Genomic DNA, 24,555 nt, shown 5'->3' on the forward strand with positions numbered 1-24,555 from the left:
TCCTTCTTTCCAAGATTTCATTGCTTTCTGTTTCATTTTTTCGTTCTGAAAGGTAGAGTTAACAGAGAGAGAGACATCTTCCATCTATTGGTTCACTCCCCAGATGACCACAATGGCTCCAGCTGAGGCAATCGAAGCCAGGCTCTAAGAGTTTCCTCTGGGTCTCCCACATGAGTTCTTGGGCCCCATTGTGCCATCAGACTCTATTTTCCAAACCATAATCTGGGGACAGATTGGAAGTGGAGCAGCCAAGATTCAAACTGGATGCTGTTTCCGGAATCGGAAACCTATAAAACCATGGTGCCCCCCTCTCCTGTTTTTGTTAGTTTCATTTATTTTAATTGACAAGAGGGAAGTTGTGATTTTTTTTTCTGACTGCTTATCTGTTGCCCCATTGTCTTGTAACTTGTTCATTTGGTGTGACATAACCTGTTCAGTATTTTATAAATGCATATATACCTGTCTGCTTCTGGCATTATTCAGCTTCTGAAGGTTTTCTATACACTTAGTACATGATTTTGAACTTTTACAGACTTTTAAATGTAAAGTTTTTTCAAATTAGTGTTTTCATTAAAATATTTTATTTTTAGCTTTCCTGTTTAATAGACTAACTACTTCATGTCCATTAAAATGAAAGAAAGCTGGCAGCGTAGAACTTCTATGTTGCTTAAAGATTGTGTTTTAAGGCAGGTGTTTGGTACAGTGGGTCAAGGTGCTTTTTGGGAAATCCACTGTCAAAAGAGTACTTGGTTTGGGTCCCAGTCCTTCAGCTTCTGAACCAGCTTCCCACTGATGGCATCCTTTAGTCTTTGGAGTCCTCCAATACATGGTGAACACCCAGCTGGATTTGCAGGCTTCTGACTTTATGTTGGCCCAGATGTAGCTTCAGGGACATTCAAACAGTAAGTCAGTGTATGAATAAAGCAAACAATCAGTTAAAAAGGATTATTTGTCAAAATCGTTTAATTTGGCATTCCTTTTTTACTAACTGCTGTTCAAATTATTTTTGTGTCTTTAGACATTTGTGTTTATTTTCATTTTATTTGAAAGGCAGGGGTCTCATCTGCTGGTACTTTCCAAAATGCCAGCTAAATGGGCCACGGTGCCTTATCAAGCTAAACCTCTACCTGTTTTGCTACTGGGATTATCTGTATATGCAAATTTGAATCCCAGGATCTCCATTTTTTTTTTTTTTAAGATTTATTTATTTTTATTGGAAAGGTAAATATACCGAGAGGAGGTGAGACAGAGAAGATCTTCCATATGATGGTTCACTCCCAAAGTGGCTGCAACGGCCAGAGCTGAGCCAGTCCGAAGTCAGGAGCTCTTCCGGGTCTCCCACATGGATGCAGGGTCCCAAAGCTTTGGGCCGTCCTTGACTTCTTTCCCAGGCCACAAGCAGAGAGCTGGATTAGAACCAACGCCCATATGGGATCCCAGCACGTGCAAGGCAAGGACTTTAACCATACACTATTGCGCTGATCCCAGGATCTCCACTTCGAATGGATCTCCCTGTTGATGTGCTTGGGAAAGCAGCAGTGAGGTCCCAGTCCTTAGGCCTCTGTTCCTACCTTCAGACCCGCCCAGCTCCAGGTGTTGCAGCCATTGGGGAGTAAACCAACAAGTGAAGGATAAGTTTCTATCCTTCTCTGTCTGCAACTCTGTCTTTCAAATAAAATCTTAACAAAAGGAAGGTGGGTCCTGTGTGATAGCCTAGTGGTTAAAGTCCTCCCCTTGAATGTGCTGGGATCCCACATAGGAACCAGTTCTAATCCTGGCAGCTCCACTTCCCATCCAGCTCCCTGCTTGTGGCCTGGGAAGGCAGTTGAGGATGGCCCAAAGCCTTGGGACCCTGTACCCGTGTGGGAGACCTGGAAGAGGCTCCTGGCTGTTGCAACCACTTGCAGAGTGAACCATTGGATGGAAGATCTTCCTCTCTGTCTCCTCCTTTCTGTATATCTGCCTTTCCCGTAAAAATAATCCTTTTTTAAAAAGGGAAGGAGAGAGGATATGAAAAGGGAGAAAGAAAAGATGCCTCAGGTCTAAGCTGAATGCAGGGACCTGGAGCTCTAACCAGGAGTGGCCATTCTGACTTGGGATGTGGGTATCCCAACTAGCATGTTAAGGACTCTAAATTGCTCACCCCCACACATTAACTATTTTCAAAGTGCTTTGTTAATTCATGCTAGTCATCTTGAGAAAGGGAAACCTTGAATTTGAGGTGCTTCTCCATCAGAGATTGAATAAGTCCATTAATATCATAAAATACTGTGATCCTTTATTAAGTTCACTTCAGTTTTCAGTTGGATATTCATGTTTTGTCTGGTTAACTTTTTAATGTTTGTGTCTTTTAGTACGTTGGGAGTTGTGATTTGGCCAACCATGGAATTTGTGTTTCTGTTAGATAAAACCTATACCAAAGCAGCATCAAACTTCTTTGTCTTGCACATTGCTGTGGGAACTGATCAAAACAACTACCTAAGTTGGAGCAAATGAATTTAAAAAATAGATAAAATTGGGCCTGGTACGGTAGTAGCCTAGTGGCTAAAGTCCTCATCTTGCATGCGCCGGTATCCCATATGGGCACCAGTTCTAATCCTGGCAGCTCTGTTTTCCATCTAGTTCCTAGACTCTGGCCTGGGAAAGCAGTCAAGGATGACCAAAAGCGTTGGTACCCTGCATCCGTGTGGGAGACCCCAAGGAACTCCTGACCCCTGGCAATGAACCATCTCATCTCCTGCCATTATGGCCACTTTGAAGTGAATCGACTTGTGGAAGGTCTTCTCTCTCTTCCTCTCTATATATGGCTTTTGAATAAAAATAATTTATTTTATTTTTTTTAAAGATTTATTTTTATTATTTTTTCATTGGAAAGGCGGATATACAGAGAGGAGAGACAGAGAGGAAGATCTTCCGTCCGATGATTCACTCCCCAAGTGAGCGCAACGGGCCGATACTATGCCATTCCGAAGCCAGGAGCCTTTTCCGGGTCTCCCACACGGGTGCAGGGTCCCAAAGCTTTGGGCCGTCCTTGACTGCTTTCCCGGGCCACAGGCAGGGAACTGGAAGGGAAGCGGGGCTGCCGGGATTAGAACCGGCGCCCATATGGGATCCCGGGCGTGCAAGGCGAGGACCTTTAACCACTTGCGCCACCGCGCCGGGCCCAATAATTTTTTTAAGTAAATAAAATTGTGAAAAGGTATTGGATAGCAAAGGATAGTCTGAACCAGACCAGAATGCATCAGAATGCCATTTCTAGACCAATAATATCTACAACATTTGGGAGACAATTAGAAGTGAGGGCTCTTGGTTCCCAGTCCTAGTCCTATTAATGATGGAAATGCGCCCCATGAATCTGCAGAATAGTTGCCAGGTTCTGATGCAGCGTAAGATAGTTGACACTCAAGGTGGTAGTTTAGAAGAAAAGTTCTATCATAATTACTTTTATTGGAAAAGCAGATTTACACACAGAATCTGAAAGATCCCCCATCCACTCACTGTTTCACTTAAGTGACCACAATGCCTGGAGCTGAGCCAATCAGGAGCCTGGAACTTCTGGGTCTTCTACTTGAGTTCTTAGTACCAAGGCTTTGGACTAAGAACTCAACTGCTTCTCTAGGCCACAAGCAGGGAGCTGGATGGAAAGTGGAACAGCCAGGATGTGAACTGCATATTAGATCCCAGGGCATGCAAGGTGAAGATCTAGCCAGTAGGCCATCACACTGGACCCCAGTGTAATCTCTTATAACAGTTTGCTTTAGAACAGCTTGGGCTTTGTGGAAAAATCGTAGCACTAGTACATGGAGTTTATATAGACCACACTGAAGAACATAGTAGCTTCCACTATTTAGTAGGTACACTTAAATAGAATTAATGAACTTGGCCTGGCGTGATAGCGTAATGGTTAAAGTCTTTGCCTTGCAAGGACTGGGATCCCAAATGGGTGCCGGTTCTAATCCCAGCAGTTCCACTTCCCATCCAACTCCCTGCTTGTGGCCTGGGAAGGCAGTTGAGGATGGCCCAAAGCCTAGGGACCCTGCACCCGTGTGGGAGACCCGGAGGAGCCCCTGGCTGCTGGCTTCGGATTGGCTCGGCTCCAGTCATTGTGGTCACTTGGGAAGTGAACCATCAGATGGAAGATCTAACTCACTGTCTCTCCTCCTCTCTGTATATTGGCCTTTCCAATTAAAAAAAAATTTTTTTTAACTGAACCAATGGTGGTTGGTTTTTACCACACCAAGTCTGTTTAAGTCTGATTTTCATTGTTCTTACCAAGAACCTATTTGGTGTTCCACAAGTCCACCTGGAAGTTCTCATTGCAGTAAGTTATTTTGTTTCTGGGCTCCTATTGGTATTGGAAACCGCTCAAGCCAATCATTAAATGTAAGCAGGGAAAGAAAAATCACAGAGCTGCGCTGCAATTCTGTTGTATCAAGCACAGCTTATTAATGTGAGTTAACATTTAGACTAGCTGCCTAAATAGTATTGGCCATTTTTTATTGCAAAATTACTCGGCAAAACTCCTTTCCATTGCCTGCAAGAAATTGGTATGTGCAGCTTCTATTTGCAATGTGGGTTTGGAAATGAGGCAACAGTATTACATGTCCACATACATAATTCCAGCCATCTCCACTTACCTCTAGGCTAAGCTATTGTGAAAAATCTTGCTCCCACTGTCTACTGTCCATTTGCTTACTTAGCCAGTTCCAGGATACATGTTTCACTGATGTCAGACATGCTAACCCATTTTCCCATTTTTCTTAAGTTCACAGGACAGCCCAATGTGGTAACCTAGTGTCCTAGTCCTTGCCTTGAATGCCCCAGGATGGCATATGGGTGTGGCCCTGCTTCCCAACCAGCTCCCTGTTTGTGGCCTGGGAAAGCATTCAAGGACAGCCCAAAGCTTTGGGATCCTGCACCCGTGTGGGAGACCCAGAAGAAGCTCATGGCTCCTGTCTTTGGATCAGCTCAGCTCCAGCTGTTGCAGCCACTTTGGGCGTGAATCAGTGGACGAAAAATAATCTGTCAATCTTCCTCTCTGTATGTCTGACATTACAATAAAAAATAAATCTTTAAAAAAATGATGGGAAAATGAATTAGAAGTTTAATTTTGGTGCAGAAATGTTTAGAATCCATGCAGCTTTTTCATGCATTTTCCACAAACTTCTGAAGACCCCCTTATATACATAGTTTTTTAAGTTTTAGTCTTAAAAATCATTTCTGGAATCATAGACTCAAAATTACCTAAGCACTTCCCTCTCAGCCCCCCTTTGCACTCCCAAAAACATTTTTTTTCAAAATTTTATAATAGAGCCTGACATTTTATTTTTGGTCAGTTTCAAGGAAAAAAGCAGTTGGAGGTTTATAAGGAGACTGGTTAGGATGAAATATACTGATGCTGTAGCCTAGCAGCTAAAGTCCTCACCTTGCACACACCGAAATCGCACATGGGCACCAGTTTCAATCCCAGCAGCCCCACTTCCCATCTAGCTCTATACTTGAGGCCTGGGAAAGAAGTCGAGAATGGCCCAAAGCCTTTGGACCCTGCACCCTCATAGGAGACCCAGAGTGGGCTCTGGGCTCCTAGCTTTAGATTGGCACAGCTCTGGCCGCTGCAGCCACTTAGGAAGTGAATGAGCAGATGGAAGATCTTCCTCTGTGTCTCCTCTCTGTGTATCTGACTTTCCAATAAAAATAAATCTTAAAAAAATGAATAGATAAAATAGGTAAACTAAGATACTAGATCTTTAATGGAAACCACAAAATGAGAACTTTGGTAACTTCTAAGCTTTTGAATAGAGGAAGGGTGTAAAGGTAGGAAATTTAGAGGTTTTAGAGACCATGCTTTTCTCTAGAGACTGCTAAGCCCAACATGTCTACAATCCATGAGAAGCCTAGGCTATTGGTAAGGTCTAGGGCTTAGGATTTGGAAGTCAAAAGTGAACAGACCATCTGATGCATCAAATACATTACCTTGCTAATGTGGAGGATACAAAATTGATACTCTGAACTGTAAGACTATAATGATAAGCCCTGCCATTGTGTATGTGCAATAGTGTTTACAGCCATGGAAACAACTGAAGAATTAACTGGACATACATAGTAACATTTATAGTATGCCACTCAGAAAATCTATAATGATCCTGTTTATGAAACAAAGTTGGAAAGGGCACCCAGAGAGTCCACCACAATCAATGTTAATTCTTGAATATCAGTGATATTATAAATAGCATCCTTTTATCATTCATTTTGTATTATTTGAAAGTTACTGAGAGAGACGGCTCCCATGTGCTGGTTCATTTGCTAGATAAATAGAATGGTTGCAATTGAGTCACTTGCATACCTCCAGTGTAGGTGCAGAGGCTCACGAACCTAGGCCATCTTCTGCTGTTTTCTCAGGCCATAAAAGGAGCTGGATTAGAAGTGCAACAGCTAGGACCTGGATTGGCGCTCATTTTGGATACAGGTGCTACAGGCGGACGTTTAGCCTATTGCGTTGTGCCAGCCCCAATAGCAAATTTTCCAAAACACTCTTACCTTTAAACAGAATAGTAACATTCATTTTTATTTGAGAAGCAGAGGAAAATTGACCTATCGTGCTACTGATTGACTCCGAAAATGCCCACAACAGCCAGGTATTGGACTGACTGAAGCCAGAAATCTAGTACATAACCAGATTTCCCAGGTGGGTAGAAGAGACCTACCTGGGCCATCACTTACCCCATAGGCGCCCATTAGCAGGATGCTGAAATTCAAAGCAGAGCCACAACTTAAACCCAGCTATTCCAATATGCTTGTTGGTATCCTACACAGCATCTGAACCACCACAACAAGTGCCCAAAGCCATATTTAAAATGTATCTTGGTGACTTAAAGTCATTACTATATATACCATATATTTTATTGTGAGAAATCAGTAGAGTTTTATAAATAATAATGGGAGGTATGGAGAATTTGGGGTCTAATTTATTACTGCTCTTTTAAAAATACACATATTTTTAAGATTTATTTATTTTCATTGGAAAGTCAGAGATACAGAGAAGAAAAGAGAGGAAGATTTTCTGTCTGATGATTCACTCCCCAAGCAGCCGCAATTGCTGCAACTGAGCTGGTCCAAAGCCAGGAGCCAGGAGCTTCTTCTGGGTCTCCCACGTGGGTGCAGGATTCCAAGGCTTTGGGCCGTCCTCCACTGCTTTCCCAGGACACAGTCTGGGAGCTGGTTGGGAAGCAGGACTGCTGGGATTAGATCATGAGCCCATATGAGATCCAAGGGCATGCAAGGTGAGGACTTTAGCTGCTAAGATACCACACCACACCCTCTAGCATTTTTATATTTTGTATATTGTCCTTTGCAATGAAATTCATCAGAGCAAAGCTTTGCAATACAGTGTACACATTTTAAGTAGAAGTTTGGGTAAACATATATTGCTGTTGAACTACCACTCAGATTAAGATACTAAGGGGAGGAAAAAAAAAATCCAAGTAAATTTCCTCAGGCTTCTTTGCAGTCATCCTCCTCCACTGACTTCCTGCTTGCCCAGGCAGCCAGTATTCCAGTTTCCAACACTATACAATATTGAGCCACTTCTTGTAAGTAAAATCATACGCCATTTACTGGTTTCTGTCTGGTTTCTTTCCCTCAATGACATCTGCCAATAATATTTGCACATATCAACAATTCTCCCATTTTTATTGCTGATTACTGTTCCACTACAGATATGTCACAGCTTATTCATTTATAAGCATTTGGGTTGTTTCCACTTTCAGCCTTTTGGGCATGCATGCAAGCAGCCCCCCCCTCTTCGGTAGATATTAACAGCTTGAAATCTTTAGTCATAGTAATATACATTCGACTTGGTAAGAATATGCCAAACTGATTTTTCAATAGTTAAAATGATTGCACTGTTTTACATTCCCATTGGCAATGTCTGAAAATTTAAATTCCTTGCCATCATTAATTTTAGGAAAATTCTACTCTTTGTGCCACACAACAGGGATATTTTGTTTTGTTAGACTAACACTTTGGCGATGTAATAATGAAGTTTTAAAAAACCAAAAAAACTTTGCAGATGAAAAAGCTAGAAGCCTACAGTCAAAACATACCTGAAAAGCAAGATTGTTGAGCACTTTGACTTTATGAGTCATTAATAAGAAAGATGTTGAATTTATCCTCAGCAGCACGTTTAAGAGCTAGCCAGTTGGCTGAGACACTCTTAGAACACTTCTTTGAGAGTTCCTGCTGCTGCTTGAATTGTGAAAGATGCAATAGAAATATGTTTCTTTACTTCTTTCCAGGCCAAACGAGGGTCTGCTTTATTTTCAATGTCAAACATTGCATCATAGATCCCAGGAAATGATTCTCCAGCATATTTGTTATGACTACTTGGAGCAAAGATGATGTGCCTAGGAGGAAAAATAAACATATATATACACAAAAACAAGTTGAATACATGTATGTACGTATATATTCATTTTCTTTTTTCATATCATATACTATATCATTTCTACTGACATTTGTTGCTGTTGGAAGGCAAATAATTGTTCCTAGATCTTTATGCAAAGCTGTAATTTTAAGAAAAGAGCTGACAATATGCACTTTCTAAGACATGAATCATGTACCATGTTACCAGTTATTGGCTAGGGAAAACCTAATCTTAGAAGTTGTGTGCAATGTCTTAACTGCTTTGTCATTTACAAACATGTATATTTTTATGGGTGTCTTCAATAAGAAAAGATTAAGAGAAGTAACTTGTTGCGTTTTTAGATAACTCTGATGGCGGTTGCTCCCAATACTTCTCAGGTGTTAAAAAGGGAGAAAGCAGCTTGCATCCCCAAAATACAAATGATAAGAAGGATGAAGCCCATTTCACAGAACTAAAACAGTTACATATTGTTTGCCCACCAAAACAATTTCTCATCTAGAAGGAGAATTTATGATTGCTTTCCTATTTATTATATAATTAGCCCAAAAGATCCAATTTCTAATTTCTTCAGTAAGCACACAGGAATTTGCCTTTTAGAAAGGGACTTTTTGACTTTTAAGATTTAGCTTATTTGAGAGTCAGAGTGACAGAGAGACAGAGCTCTTCCATCTGCTAATTTCATTCAGCCAAATGCCAGCAACAGCAGGGGCTGGACTGGGCTAGAGCCAGGAGCCACAAGCTACTTCTGGCTCTTCTCCATGGGTGGAAGGAACCCAAGCGATTAGGCCATTATCTGCTACCTGCCTGGTGTATTGGTAGGAAGCTCACTTCGAAGTGGAGTGGTCAAGACTCGAACCTGCATTCTGAAATTAGATCCAGATATCCCAAGTGACTGCTTGGCCACTGTGCTACATACAATATCCTCCCCAGGCAGAGACATATTAATACTTATATCAAGAATTAAGTCTGATAGTAAAATCCTGGAATTTACTCAAGATGTAATTCTTATGAATAAGACATTATAGAGCTCTGTATAGTCAGTTGCAATGATCAAGGAGAAGTAATACTGCTAATCACTTATAATTACTGCCATATATTAAAATTAACACTGTGAGATTTTTGAGTCTTGATGTGTGAAATAATGAAAATAATATATAGCATGTTCCAAAAATTGTGGAGATTGAGTTAGGTCTTTATACATACACACACGTATGTATAGAAATAATAGAAATTTATTTTGAAGACATTATACAGTATATTATTGAATGTGTCCTGTCATCCATATCCCTTTAGTACATTTTTTTCACCCTCCACTTGTGTGATTGCATTAGTTTACAGCAAACTTTGTTGTTTTTGTTCATGGTAAAGCATTTGATGTCCTTTAATCTTTCCTTACCTGTAAAAGCGCCTTCCTGGCAAACCAAGGGGATCAATGAATGCTCTTTCCAGTAGCATCAATTGGTCATTCAAAATTCTCACAGCAATGGCACTTGGGAAACAAGAAATAATATAATTACAACTCTTACTATGGAAATGTGTTTTAAAGTAATATTAAATAAAGATAAGATGGCAAAATAAACTTCTAAATTCACATTTTTAACAAAATAGATCTTAATAATGCTTTTACATGGTAAGTTACATACAATACCAGAATCATCTCTCTACCATTCAAATGGAATGACACATCAAGAAATTGTTTTTTTTTATTTTCAGGACCATATGATGAGCAAAAAGAACTGCAAGAAATTCTTGACTTTTTCTAGGAGAGCCAGACCTCATGTGAAGATAGACAGTGAGCTATCAATTTGTTCTTGATAAATCATTCAGTTCTACTAAGAAAGTAGCAAAGGCTGAGCACCAAAGTGATTGATCGATTTAGGAGTTGCTGAGAAAGCCCAGATGGAGCTGCACACAGTGAGTGGGCAACTGTCAAATGCAAACTCTTCAATCCTTCTGTTTTGGGAAACAATAAATTCGTGGGCTCATCTACAATTGAATGGAGAGAGACGCTAATCTAAATTACTGCCACTTTTGAGTCAATACAAGTAGAACTTTTTCTGATTAAGAGTACAAAAACTAAATAACAGATCATTCTGTAGAATAATCCATGCTTGTTATGGCCATTTAAGTTACTCTCAACCTGTAAGTGGCAAGTGTGTATGCAAAATACAGAAAAAGTATCAACAAAATAAGAATGTCCATACTGGCTTAAGCAAAAGACCAAGGAAGTAAAATATTTTGCAAAAATATTAATTGCCAACCATAGTCGGAATTCCCATCACACAAAACTAAAGAAGTATCTCGGATTCTCCATTTGACATGAGTTTTTTAGTCTACCATTCAGAACAGTGCTCCCCCAGCCTTAATAATAGTATAAGTTTTATTAAATCTTTAATAAATCTTATTAAAATGCAGCATTTTAATTCAGTGAGTCTTGGGTGGGGTGTAATAGTCCGCTTTCCTGACATGTTCTCAGGTGATGCTGACGCTGTGGGTTTGCAGACACGACATAATAACTATGGTTTGCAGCTAGATGTTTCTGAGTGAAAACAGGAACCAGATTGCTTCTCAGGTGGCATCTGTAACCTACTTCTTAAACTTACTTAGAAAGATCAGCTTGTGTAAGTCTTCTATGAAAATCTGAAGCAGCTTCTGAGAAGTTTTTCACAGCAGAAAACAAGGAGTCTTTTTTGAAAAACAAAAATAGTATGAGTGCTTCATATTTCATAACTTCACTTCCCTCTCCATTCCAACATATGTGACTAAATAGAATTTTAAAACATCTTTATACTGAGGCTTTTTACAAATTCATGGTAAGTACTAGAGAAAAAATCACAACAGAAAACTTTGTATGAAAATTAACAATAGCCAAATTGATGCTTAAGAAGATAATTTTCAACAGTTTAGGATGTGATTATTTAACCCATAATGTAGTAAAAAAAACAAGTCTTTCCTCATTTATTCAGTATGTATTTATTGGAACAATTATTATCTCTAGACCCTGGCTATGGATAGAAATAATCCATAACCCTGACAATTATTACAGGAGAAAACAAAATCCATCCCTATTTGCAAATAATGTACTTTAGATCTTGTTCAAAGGGCAACCTGTGACAAACTCTCATCCATGCTGAGCAAGAGGATCTGGTGTGGGATGGTAAAATGTCTTGCATATTTATTTACTTAAATATTTATTTTGGTTTTATTTGAAAAGCAGAGTTACAGAGTGAAAGTGTGACAGAGAAGTCTTCTCTCCTGATTCACTTCCAAAATGATTACAGTATTCACAGCTGGGTTGATCCAAAGCCAGAAGTCAGGAGTCTCCTCTGGGTCTCCCACATAGGTGCAGGAGCCCGAAGACTTGAGTCATCCTCCACTGCTTTCCCAGGCCATATGCAGGAAACTGGATAGAAAGTGGAGCTTCTGGGACTGAACCAACTGACACCAGTATGTGTCAATGACCCAAGTACTGAGCCAGCATCATATGATACCCACTGATCAGAAACTGATCTCCAAGTATGACTGGCATTTAAGTTCAAGAACTATGATACAAAAGGCAGGCATGGCATGCAGTATGACAACCACTGCTACAAATGTCTACTTCACAAAATTTGTAAGGGAAATGATTAGGTTCTGAACATGTTACAATTTTATTTCAATTATCTATTGTCTTTCATAATTTCTAAACAGAACTTTAACACTAATTATTGATTTTTTACTTGCATCAATCCTGTCATGTAGGCACATATGACCATATTCATTTTACAACTTGAGTAAATGCAGCTCATTTCTTAGCATTTCTGTTAGGTAATACAGCCCATAAGTGGTACATTCACTATAAGAACTGTCTACATTTGGGACAAGAAATGGAGTCTTTTAAGTCCAAGCCTTTCTGTCCTTAACCTTTAACTACTGTCTTAAAACAGATACAAATCAAGTAGCTAAATAATAAGGTAGATGAATGTTAAAGCATTGTAATTTCCTCATGCAATGTGGAATTTAAGACAGATAAAACCGAATCTTGTCTCTAGGATTTAGTGCCACAAAAAAGCAGCAGACATAAAACAGTATAGATAATGGGTTGGCTGGAGGTAAAGAACAGGAGACAAAGAGAAGTAGATAATATATTCATCCCTTTATTCATCATTCCTTAATTCTTCACTAAAACATTATCTGAGATGGTATTGTGCAGTGGGTTAACATCTGAAACCCACAACATATGAGTGCTTGTTCCAGTCCCCACTGCCCTGTTTTTGATACAGCTCCCTATTGATTCATCTAGGAAGGCAGCAGCTGATGGGCCAAGTACTTGGACCCTTGCTACTCTGCAAGAGATGCATATGAGTTCACGGCTCCTGACTTCAGCCCAGCCTAGTTGAACTCAAATAACAAGGAATGGTACACAACAGATAGTCCATAAGCGTGATAGTAGGACTGGACAGTACATATTTGGGGAGTGAAGTAGTAGATGCAAGATCTCTGTCATTGTGCTTTTGATTATATAAAATAAATCAAGGAATTGATTTTGCCATACACTATATGAAGATTTTTGATGATGAAGGCAAAGAATATATTACAAAAAATATTGATGTTGTTAAGCTATAAAAGATGAGATGATATTTACTCTCATGTATAGTGAGTGACATGATTTGAACAACATTTTGGAGAAAGCTATTAATAGAGCATACAAGGACCTTAAGAAGGTAAGCAAATAAAGGAAATTTATGTGAAAAGAAAATTCAGCCACTGTCACTGTATAGCTTTGGGCTCTTAGCTGACTTAATGAAAACCGATAAGAAGCAATTTATAAAAGCAATAAGGATTTAGAAAATCAGCCAGATGCTGCACTTTCACAGAAATATGAATGTCCATCTTGCTGCAGGCTATGCTTATTTCTACATGTTCAACTCTCATCATTTACTCCATCATCAGAGAGATACACCAGTTACACTAATATAAACACACTGTATTACCTTTTTTTTAGCTACATTTAATAACTAGATCGTGGTACCTGTTATTTTCCATAACAACATAAATGTTGCTAATCCTTATGTAATTAGAAGAACTCACATCTTACTACTGCCTACCTATTCACTGTGCTCTTATGTTACTCTGTGTGCTCTATAACTTGTCCTCTGCAGTTTTTCAAATATTTATCTTATTTACTTGAAAGACAGAGTAATAAATAGCAAGGAACCCAGAACTCCAATATTGTTTCCAAATGGGTGGCAGAGACCCAGTTCATCTGCTTCCCAGGCCACACTGTCAGGAAGCTGGATCAAAGCAGAGTAGCCAAGATTCAGATACTACAAAATTCATTCATTCATTCATTCATTCGTTCATTTACTTGAAAGAGGGAGAGAGTTCAGGGGGACATGTGTTATCCACGGGTTCTCTGTCTGAGGTCAGGAGTTTTTTCGGAGACTTTCACGTGGGTAAATGGAGTTTGGGCCCTGTTACATTGTTTTCCCAGGCACATTAGCAAAAGCTGAATCAGAAGTGGTGTAGCCATAGCTTGAGTTGCAGGAAGAGGCTTTGTTACTATCCTGTGGTGCTCTGTCATCTACATTTCGTTTTCTTCCCTCCGTAAAAGTTTAAGCTCTTTGAGGACATTACTATGTTTTATATATACTAAGGTTTTCCAAATAACAAAGTGTAGTACACAGTAGACACCATAAAACACCACGTACTTGATACTTGTAGCAAATACTGTCAATAGGGATCACCAGAAAACAGAAATGTTACAAAAACCAGTAATACACGCATTTATTGAACACTATGTGTTAATAACCAATGCTTCCATGTATTACCTAATTGGATCTCAACAATAATCTTTGAAATACATTATATATATATATAACTGACACACAGGGAGGTTAGGTAACTTTCCCACAAAGCAGAGCCAACTCTAAAAAGTAGGTAAGCTGCTTCCTGATTCACCATCAAATATATAATATATTTCACTCCTGCTTTACCTAGTGATATGCCATGTAGAATGGCATCTAGTAGCTGGTCAACTATGATAGGGAAGGATACTTATGTCTTTTTAAAAAATCTTTCTTACAGAAAAACACTAAAATTTATATTCAACTATAAAATAAAAAGCAATTGCTTTTCAGTCTTTCACCAATAGTTGTTCCTTTTTCCCAATATCATTTCTTTAATAGTAAAAATATCCTAAAGCTAATAATGGAGGAAATATATACATATCAAGCCACTGTTTATATCACTACAGACTCAGGCATATTGAGTCTATGCTGCATAAATCGGATTAAATAAGATTCTTCAATAGGTCTGTGTTTCAAGCTTTTTTTAGAAGATCAGAATGAGTAAGTTTGGCAAAGATGAAGGATGAAGTATACATGTATTGATCATAGTAGAAGATATCTTAAAGCTCTACCTTAAAGATTATAAAATATTTCCTCAATCATTTCTTACCAAATGATACTCCATAGTCTTTCAATTGTTGGTCGTGTTTCTTGGATAAATTATAGATACTTGTTGCATAATTTTTTAGGGCTTTTGCATAGTCTTGAATATTGAAAGGAATGATTGTAGAGTCTGCAAGCTCATAAACCAGTGATCCTCGTAACTGAGCCACAGAAAGCTGTTTTTTAAATGTGGGATCATAAAAATTCTCTACCAATTCAAATGTTTCATATACTGTATGGTATACTGGGTAGCTGCTGTACTTATCTGTTTTCTAAAAAAGAAAAATGAGGGGTCAAGTATAAGAAAACACTGAAGATTCAAGTTACAATATATTATGATCATAAAAATGACTATGAAAGTATATAGAGGGGCCATTGCAATGGCTCAACTAGCTAATCCTTTAACTGCAACTCCTGGCATCACAGAAGGGTGCTGGTTCATGTCCTGGCTGCTCCATTTCCCATCCAGCTCCATACTTATGGCCTGGGAAAACAGTGGAGAATGGCTCAAAGCTTTGGGACCCTGTACCTACATGGGAAACCAAGAAGCAGTTCCCTGCTCCCAGCAATGAATCAGCTCAGATCCACCCATTGCAGCCCTTGGGGAGTGAACCAGCAGATGGAAGATCTCTCTCCCTCTCTTCTCTGTTCTCTCTTTTCTCTGTCTCTCTCTTCTTCTCTCTATAAATCTGCCCTTCCAATACAAGTAAAACAAATCTTTTTGTCTGTTTGTTTTAAAGAGAGAAACATCTAGAATCACATTTGACCTGGACTTTACAATAATGAAGTATGAAATACAAAAATTTAAATAAAATGCTATAATAAAAATTAACTGATTAAAAAATTTACTGCTATCCATTTTATAATTTATATAACCTTCATTCAAATATTTGATCTTGAAATTTTTTCTGATTTCATATCTGGCTACTAAAATTAAGGATTACAGTCTCAAATTATACATCAGGAAGATTCAAAATTATCAATTGAGAATGAAAGGTTTCAGGCAGCTAAGTTTTTATGGAACTGAAGAATGACCTAATTATGTATATTCCCTCCCTTCCCAATTTCATTTTACATTTATTACATAATTCAGGTCTACTTTTATACATGTTATCAAAGGGATGTGTCCTATATTAGTGCTCTTGAGTTCCTAGATCTCCCTATCCCTAATTTTCATTGTATTTCTATATTTAAATATGTATGTTATATGTATATATAGGAAATCCATTACAAAGAGAAAAGAAAAAAAATTTTCTAGCCACAGGCTCACTCCTCAAATGCCAGCAATGCCCAGGGCTGAGGCAGACAGAAGCCAGGACACGGGAGCATTATTTAGGTGTCCCATAGGCGTAGCAAGGGCCCAAACACTTGGACCACCCTCTGTTGCCTTCCCCAGGCAGATTAGCAGGGAGTTGTATGGAAAGTAAAGCAGCTAGGAAAAAAAGTAGATACGAATGAGATGCAAGCATTGCAGGTAACAGCTTTAACCCACTATGCCAGGAAACCAGCTCTCTAATATATCTTAAATTTAATGAACAAATTGATTTAAATCTATGAGAAACCTGTATCTACTAATGTAGCCCCCTAATTGATATATGACACAATTTGATCATAAAGAGACAAATATGGTATATATTGGCTATATCCAAGTATTTGATGTCATCAGAATGAAGCAAATGAACAAATTAAACATTAAGAGAAACTTGCTTTTCCTTAACTAAAATATGCCCTCCAATAATATTTTTCCTCAGAAAAATCATATAAGACTGTAAGACTAAGCTAGAGATTAAGATTTTTTCAATAAATCTTGTGTCAAAAGAGAGGATATCAGCTACCTACGTATTGGTAACTAGCTAAGTATCTTGCTCTGCCCTGTAAACTGTCAGTTGACCAACCATTGTGAAAAAGTCCCAGAGTAACTCAAGTTATTCCTAATCCATCTATAAAGGGACATGCATTTTCTCTATTCCTGGTAACTTTTTGCAGAACACATGTCTACCTGGTGCCTGATGTCAAACTGTTTAGTTATGCCTCACCAAAGAAATATGAATGATAGGCAAAATGATAAAAATAATTTACCTTATTCTTTGTGTAACGAGCTCTGCCTGAAGCAATTCCAAGTCTCTGAAAATAAGCTTCAAAATCACTTCCAGATCCCAGCTTATTGATTCTAGCAGAATATAAATAATATATATGGACACACACTCACATGCACAAGTAAATAAAGAATACAAAGTATATAGATGAGCAAGGAATCATATAGTATATTTATAGCAATTAGAAAAAATTTAAGTACCCTTGATACACTTTCTTATCATATACTGGAAAATTGCTGTGAAAAACAGACAAATTGCATATTACTTACAAATTTGCATACAGAGTTGGGTAGTGTCATAAAACAACTAAGCCCAGTGATAATGCTTTCTCCCACGTTACCCGTATTCTGCGTCATACTTTATAGAAGGGACAACATTGAAGATACAGCCTCCCATATGGAGCCATGATTACAGCTGTGGCTGCTCCACTTTCCAATGCACCTTGGAAAGCAGTGGGAGGTGGGTTAAGTGCTTGAGCCTCTTCACTCATGTGGGCCCCATCAGCCATCCAGGAGACTCAAATGAAAAATGAACAGCCAATCATTGTAGCCATCTTGAGGGTGAAACAGCAGGTGCAAAATCTCTAACTCTGCCTTGAAATGTAAATATGTACATATATATTTTTTTCTTTTTGTATTGATTACATTGCATCATACATATATTTTTAAAAGATGTATATAAGTAATTTACCTGGGGAAATCTTTATTTTCAGGTGAAGGGTCTTTTTCCAACCAGCTTTCATAAAGAGATTTACTCTCAAAACCATCATCTGGGCTGGGAATCTGGAAAGACAAATTGATACTGAAAATCAAGTGTGGAAACAAACTAAATTTTAAAAATTATTATTTTCCATAAGACAGCTTTGTGGGTATACAGATTTCCCCCTTTTCCTCCCCTTTCTCCTTCCTCGCTTTTCTCCCCCACCTTGCTCCCAAATATTTTTAGAATAGTATAGTCCTTTAGTAACATTTACAAATGAAGCATTCTGCAATTTAAGTTCATGATGGCATTGTAGGTATAGACAAAGGTAGAAAATCAAAGATAATATTATTGAGGTATATTTAATGTTACACTGGGAGTCTTTTATTTGAGGGTACAGATGCATGACACAATGTGTCTTCACTTCCTGGTATGCTAGTCTCCATTACATAGTTCATCTATGAGATTATATGCATATACTTCTTCATTTATACACCTATTTATCTTATTCATTTGTCCTTTTGATACTGTGTTATTTCACTGAGTGCAATGCTTTCTAGTTGGGACCATTTTGTTGCAAATGCTAGAATTTCATTCTTTTTAATAGCCAACTATATTGGGCCCAGCAGCATGGCCTAGCGGCTAAAGTCCTCGCCTTGAACACGCCGACATCCCATATAGGCACTGGTTCTAATCCCGGCAGCTCCACTTCCCTTCCAGCTCCCTGCTTGTGGCCCGGGAAAGCAGTCGAGGACGGCCCAAAGCTTTGGGACCCTGCACCCACGTGGGAGACCCGGAAGAAATTCCTGGATCCTGGCTTCGGATTGGCATAGCATCGGCCGTCACTTGTGGAGTGAACCATCAGACAGAAGATCTTCCTCTCTGTCTCTCCTCCTCTGTGTATATCTGACTTTGTAATAAAAAATAAATAAATCTTTTTAAAAAATAGCAGGCTAGTATTTCACTGTTTCTTTATCCATTTCTCTATTGACAGGCACCTGAGTTGTTTCCATGTCTTCATTATTGTGGATTGTGCTGCTATAATTGAAGGGGTGCAGGCTGCTTTTTGTATTCAGATCTCACTTCCTTTGGATATATACTCAGAAGTGGAATAGCTGACTCATGTGATAGATAATTTTTCACTGTTCTGAGCAGTCTTCACACTGACTTCCATAGTGGTTGGTACTAACTTACACTTTTGCCAGTAGTGGAGTAGGGTGCCTCTCTTCCCCACAGCCACACCAGCAGGTGGTGGTAGCTGATTTCTGAATGTAAGCTGTTCTCACTGAAGCTAGGTGAAACCTCATTGTGATTTTTATTTGTATTTTTTAAAGAGCTACGGAGCCTGTTGGCCATTTTAATTTGTTCTTTTGAAAAATGCCTGCTCATTTCCTTTGTCCATTTCTTAGCAGGATTGTTTGTCTTGATGTTGGGTTTCCAAAGCTCTTGTTTCATGAACAAACCCAAGGCAATCCACTTAGTGCATTGTTTCCTCCTCTGAAACATAGCGTTCTTTCCTGCAAAGATGAGAATACTGGTGCCTATATATATATTTTTTTAAAGATTTATTTTTATTATTTTTTCATTGGAAAGGCGGATATACAGAGAGGAGAGGTAGAGAGGAAGATCTTCCGTCCGATGATTCACTCCTCAAGTGAGCGCAACGGGCCCATACTATGCCGATCCAAAGCCAGGAGCCTCTTCCGGGTCTCCCACACGGGTACAGGTTCCCAAGGCTTTGGGCTGTCCTCGACTGCTTTCCCAGGCCACAGGCAGGGAGCTGGAAGGGAAGCAGGGCTGCCGGGATTAGAACCGGTGCCCATATGGGATCCCGGGCGTGCAAGGCGAGGACCTTAACCACTTGCGCCACCGCGCCGGGCCCCCTGGTGCCTATTTTAATCAAGCAAAATATCTTGTGAGATTTTTTCTGGCTTGTATATGGAGTTATTCATATATTTTTTCCCGCCTATTGTTAAAAAATCTGCAGATGTCTAGTAGTGCAGATATGGAGAAATTGATATAGTTTCATCCTCTTGGCTCTCCCAGCACAATCTAATCAGATATGTATACACCAAGCAAATAAACATGGAAAACAAAATATGATAAGCCAATTTGAAACAGAAGAAAAAATTGTTACAAAGAAATGCGGATAGGAATGAGGAGGCAGGCAGAAGTGTCCTCAGAGAATGCCTGTCTGAGAAAATGGCAATCAAATCTCAGAGACCTGACTCTAACAAAGGTTTTAGGTATTAGCACATGTTTCTCAGTATTGCCTTGCTTCAGTTTCATCCCATCTAATCATATGCACAAAGTTGTTATGCTTATGGATAATACTGGCTCTTAGCAGTCTTAAAGCAAGGCGCAGCTTCTGATTGAGCTTCTTGCTAATGCTCCTGGAAAGGCAGAAGTCGGCCCAAATACCTGAGCTCCTGCTACGCATAGGGTGACCCAGCTGGAGCTCTTGGCTCCTGATTTCGGCAGGCCCAGACCTGGCTGTAACAATCATTTGAGTATTGAACTAGTACATGGAGGATATATTCTATCTGTTTCACTACTTTTCAGACCAAGGTGTTTCCCCCCCTAATTTCTCTATCTTTAGGTTTCTCCCTGGTCTCTTTGTTATGTCTTTTTTTCTTAGATTCTTTTCCACATCTTTGCTAGGTCATCTGAGTCACCTTCAGTTTAAAAAATATGTTATTTGTTTGTTTGATTTTACTTATAGTACACTTTCTTAGCTTCTACATCCTTTTAGTTGTTCAAGTATTAACTTTTTAAAAAAGTATTCTCTTGTGCTTCACAACTTCCGCTGTATATCCTGGAATTTTAGATTCTGTATTCTGTGTCTGTTAGATATAACTGCATACAGTATGAAGCATTCTAGTGAGCTGTAATTCCACATGCCCATCTAGATTGCTACATTCAGGGACCCTGTGCTTTCATTGTTGCTGCTAGAATTCACTTTACAGGCCTGGCACATAATAACCACTCAATGAAGATCTGTTGAGTTGAATGAGTGAGTATTCAAAGCAACTTATGACCTCAAGGCTTTGCTATTTTGCTCAGCGTTCTTTCTGTAACATCAAAATATGTCATGAGATTAACATTATGTGCCCTATATATCACAGCTACTAGACAATGATTAGTAACAACTAATATTAGAATGATGAGATTGATACCATTGGCAATTATGTCACATAATACTATCTAAAGGCTTGTTTCTGTTTGTTATTTACACAGTTATATTCCATCATCAGTTTAAAACTAAGTACCACTAAATAAATGGGAAAGAGTTACTCATTAATCCATACATCAAAAAACCTACTAGGGTAGGTGTCTTTATATACCTCTTTTGTCAGTTTATACACCAATTGGTAAAGAAGGGGTGTACAGTCAACTCTGAGAGTATAATTGCCTGAAAATAAATAAAATATAATGAGTATTACTACACACATCTAGGTGAAATTCTAACTGCATTTAATCCTAACTTTATGTTCCAATTTTCAACAAGATTTAATTGTCTTAAATTTAATGCCACCATTCTTGTGGAATCAAACAGGATAGGAATAGTTCTGCAGTTGCTAGAAAGACTATAGCACACATTTTGGATAGAGACAGTCCAAGTGGATTCCTGTTGCCAAAGCAACAGCACCCATGGCGATTATGTGGTCACCCCGAACAGAGAAGCGCTTATGTACACCTTGGCAAAAAAAGAAGCAAGACTGCCCCCATTTCTTCCTTAGTCTTTTATTTAATTCAATAGTACATGTCAGGATGCTACACAAGAACATGTCAGTAACTAGTAAAAATTCTCTGATGTTAACTATAAATAAGAATGCAATGAAACTCTAGAGACAAAAATAGCACGTCTGTTACAAAAAAAGTTCGTAGTTTTGTGTTTATTTCAAAGTCATCCAGATACAAAAATATCTGTGGAAAACATTCTGTGAAGCAGTGTGATAATTCTGAAATATCTCAGCAAAATTTCTTTACCATCCCTATGAAAAAGATATGCTTTATGCCAGAGTTTTAAGTATTAATTCAAGACAAGTCAATAGTAAATATACCAAAGAAATCACTAGGATCATGAGCTCAGAGCTCGATTATGAGTCACATTGATTATTTTCTCTATGATAAAATATAAAATGAGGGCCCTGTGTGATGGCTCAGTGGCTAAATCCTTGTCTTACACATGCCGGGGTCCCATATGGGCATCAGTTCATATCCCAGTTGCTCCACTTCCCATCCAGGTCCCTGCTTATGGCCTGGGAATGTAGTAGAGGATGGCTCAAAGCCTAGGGGCCTTGCATCCATGTTGGAGACCCCAAAGAAACTCCTGGCTCTTGGCTGTGGATCAGCTCAGCTCTAGCTGTTGTGGCCACTTGGGAGGGTAAACCAGCAGATGGAAGATTTTTCTCTTTCTCTCCTTTTCTCTGTAAATCTGCCTTTCCAACAGGAATAAATAAATCTTTATAAAAGAAGCACAGATATCTTTTTAAAAACATAACATGAACTTATTACTGAGAAATCTCAAGAAATGAGGATATCTGAGATAGTTAATGGTTTATAACTTATAGGTTGAAAGAACAATCAAGTCTCAAATTTTCAGTTCTATGACTATGTCAACAACACACTTATCTCAAAGTTACCAGAAGTTGTGTAGTTATTCAATTTAAGTTTTCAGATGTGTCCTGTATACATGTAACAATAAAATGTAACAGATTAATAAGTTAAAGACACATGACATAAAAATTCTTTGAGGTTTTAGAATTTGTTTTGCTTATTTGGAAGGCAGAGAGTACAAACACAGACAGGAAGCAGAGAGAGAGATCTGTTCTCTGTGGTTCACTCCTCAAATGCCTACAACAGTGGAACTCGACCAGGCCAAGGCCAGCAAGTCAGTCTGGGTGACCCGCTTGAGTGATCAATACAACCACTTGAGCTATCACTTGTCTATATGCAGGGTATGCATTGGCATGAAGTTGAAATCAAGAGTCGATGTAAGACTCAAATCCAGCCACTCTGATGTGGTATGCAGGTATCCCAAATGGTGTCTTAATCAATATGGCAAATGTCCACTCAAAAAATACTTTATTATAATTTTACTTTAAATTGAAATGAAAGTTACCTTCTATAGATGAATCTGAGTTGATATACGCAACACTTCTCTGCTGGAGTATTTTTACATTTTCCTACAGTTGAAGCAAAAATGTTACTTCACTCACAGCACTTATAATTGTAAAACACAAGGAAAATAAATTTGTGAAGAAAAAAATAAATGAGTCAATACCCACTTGTGACCATAATCTCTGAAAAAAAAATGTTACAAATTTGTTTACTGGCATTAATGCAATTAAGGCAAGACAGATTATTAGGAAAGAATGGCTACAGTTTAGAGCAAGTAGACAATCTCAAAGCGGAAGTATTTTCAAAATATAGCTCCTTGATTCCCTCCATCGGAACATGCAAATTTGAGGTTCCCAGATTTTGGCATCCAGACAACTGAATCAGAACTGTGCATAATACTTGGAATTCTCTGTTTCTTGACAGAGGATCCTGGTAGTCGATCTTTCTGTGCACTGCAGTTTGAGATCCAGTAAGAATGGCTATTCAAGTAAAGAGATTATTTTAAAAGTGATACATAGACAACTTCCACTTACATATGTTTATTTGTGAAGTAGAGAAGTGAACAAATATTAAAAGGCTTAGTGAAGAGAAAAATTAGAGGGAACAAAGGAAGTACAGATTAAGACAAAAATGAGATAAGACTTTTTCTCCCTCCCTCTCTCTCATGCACACACACACACAGATGCAGATATTCAGAAAGACTAAAGTAGTCACACCGATGGGAACATTTTCAGAGGGCCCTTCATCTCTCTAGAGCTAGTTACCTTACGAACATGTTACAGTCAACACAGTTAAAGCTGTGTTAGATTATGGCACTTGCCTGCACAGGAGAGATGAGAGATGCCTCCATTATAAATAGAGGATCATAATTTCCATTATGTTAGAAATACAATGGACATAAAGAAGATTCCTTCATATGTACTTAAAGTAGGTACATTTGCTGCTAAATATGACCAAGAATCTGGTAGAAAACTGGAAGGAGTATTGATAGTTTTTTTTTTAATTAAAGATTTATTTATTTATTGGAAAGGCAGATATACAGAGAAGAGGAGAGACAGAGAGGAAGATCTTCCGTCCGATGATTCACTCCCTAAGTGTGCACAACGGCCAATGCTATGTCGATCCGAAGCCTAAGCCAGGAACTTCTTCTGGGTCTCCCATGCAGGTGCAGGGTCCCAAAACTTTGGGCCATCCTCGACTGCTTTTCCAGACCACAGGCAGGGAGCTGGATTGGAAGTGGAGCTGTCGGGATTAGAACCAGCGCCCATATGAGATCCTGGCGTGTTCAAGGTGAGGACTTTAGCCGCTAGGCCACGCCCCTGGGCCTTGAAATAGTTTTTAACACACACATATATAAAATAACAAATACATATTTATTACTTCATAACTAGGACTTTTAAATGTTCATTTTTTAAAAGATTTATTTTTATTATTTTTTTATTGGCAAGGCGGATATACAGAGAGGAGAGACAGAGAGGAAGATCTTCTGTCCAATGATTCACTCCCCAAGTGAGCGCAACGGGCCGATACTATGCCGATCCAAAGCCAGGAGCCTCTTCCGGGTATCCCACACGGGTGCAGGGTCCCAAAGCTTTGGGCCGTCCTAGACTGCTTTCCCGGGCCACAGGCAGGGAGCTGGAAGGGAAGCGGGGCTGCTGGGATTAGAACCGGCGCCCATATGGGATCCCAGGCGTGCAAGGCGAGGACCTTAAACACTGCGCCACCGCGCCGGGCCCTAAATGTTCATTTTAACCTGCTAAAAGTATTAAAAAACAGACGTGTA

At 38.9% G+C, this 24,555-nt stretch overlaps 1 protein-coding gene across 3 annotated transcripts in view; it reads right to left on the minus strand.

The window, feature by feature from the left end:
- Window positions 1–8,062: 8,062 nt before the first annotated feature.
- The window catches only part of NAALAD2 (N-acetylated alpha-linked acidic dipeptidase 2), a 37,730-nt gene continuing 21,237 nt past the window's right edge, over window positions 8,063–24,555 (minus strand). For 2 of the 3 annotated variants that reach the window (XM_040977308.1, XM_040977309.1), the window contains 8 exons: window positions 22,774–22,837; window positions 20,993–21,060; window positions 17,640–17,731; window positions 16,933–17,023; window positions 14,861–15,125; window positions 11,026–11,107; window positions 9,819–9,911; window positions 8,127–8,402 (listed from right to left, as the gene is read on the minus strand). In XM_040977308.1, the coding sequence (XP_040833242.1) occupies window positions 8,213–8,402; window positions 9,819–9,911; window positions 11,026–11,107; window positions 14,861–15,125; window positions 16,933–17,023; window positions 17,640–17,731; window positions 20,993–21,060; window positions 22,774–22,837 (945 nt within the window). In that variant the 3' untranslated portion in view covers window positions 8,127–8,212. Of the gene's footprint in view, window positions 8,403–9,818; window positions 9,912–11,025; window positions 11,108–14,860; window positions 15,126–16,932; window positions 17,024–17,639; window positions 17,732–20,992; window positions 21,061–22,773; window positions 22,838–24,555 lie in introns of all 3 variants that reach the window. The other variant, XM_040977307.1, reaches the window with a different exon arrangement.

This window comes from Ochotona curzoniae, unplaced genomic scaffold (assembly GCF_017591425.1).
Source record: "Ochotona curzoniae isolate NIBS_2020 unplaced genomic scaffold, NIBS_Ocur_1.0 contig_2723, whole genome shotgun sequence".
Lineage (NCBI taxonomy): Eukaryota > Metazoa > Chordata > Mammalia > Lagomorpha > Ochotonidae > Ochotona > Ochotona curzoniae.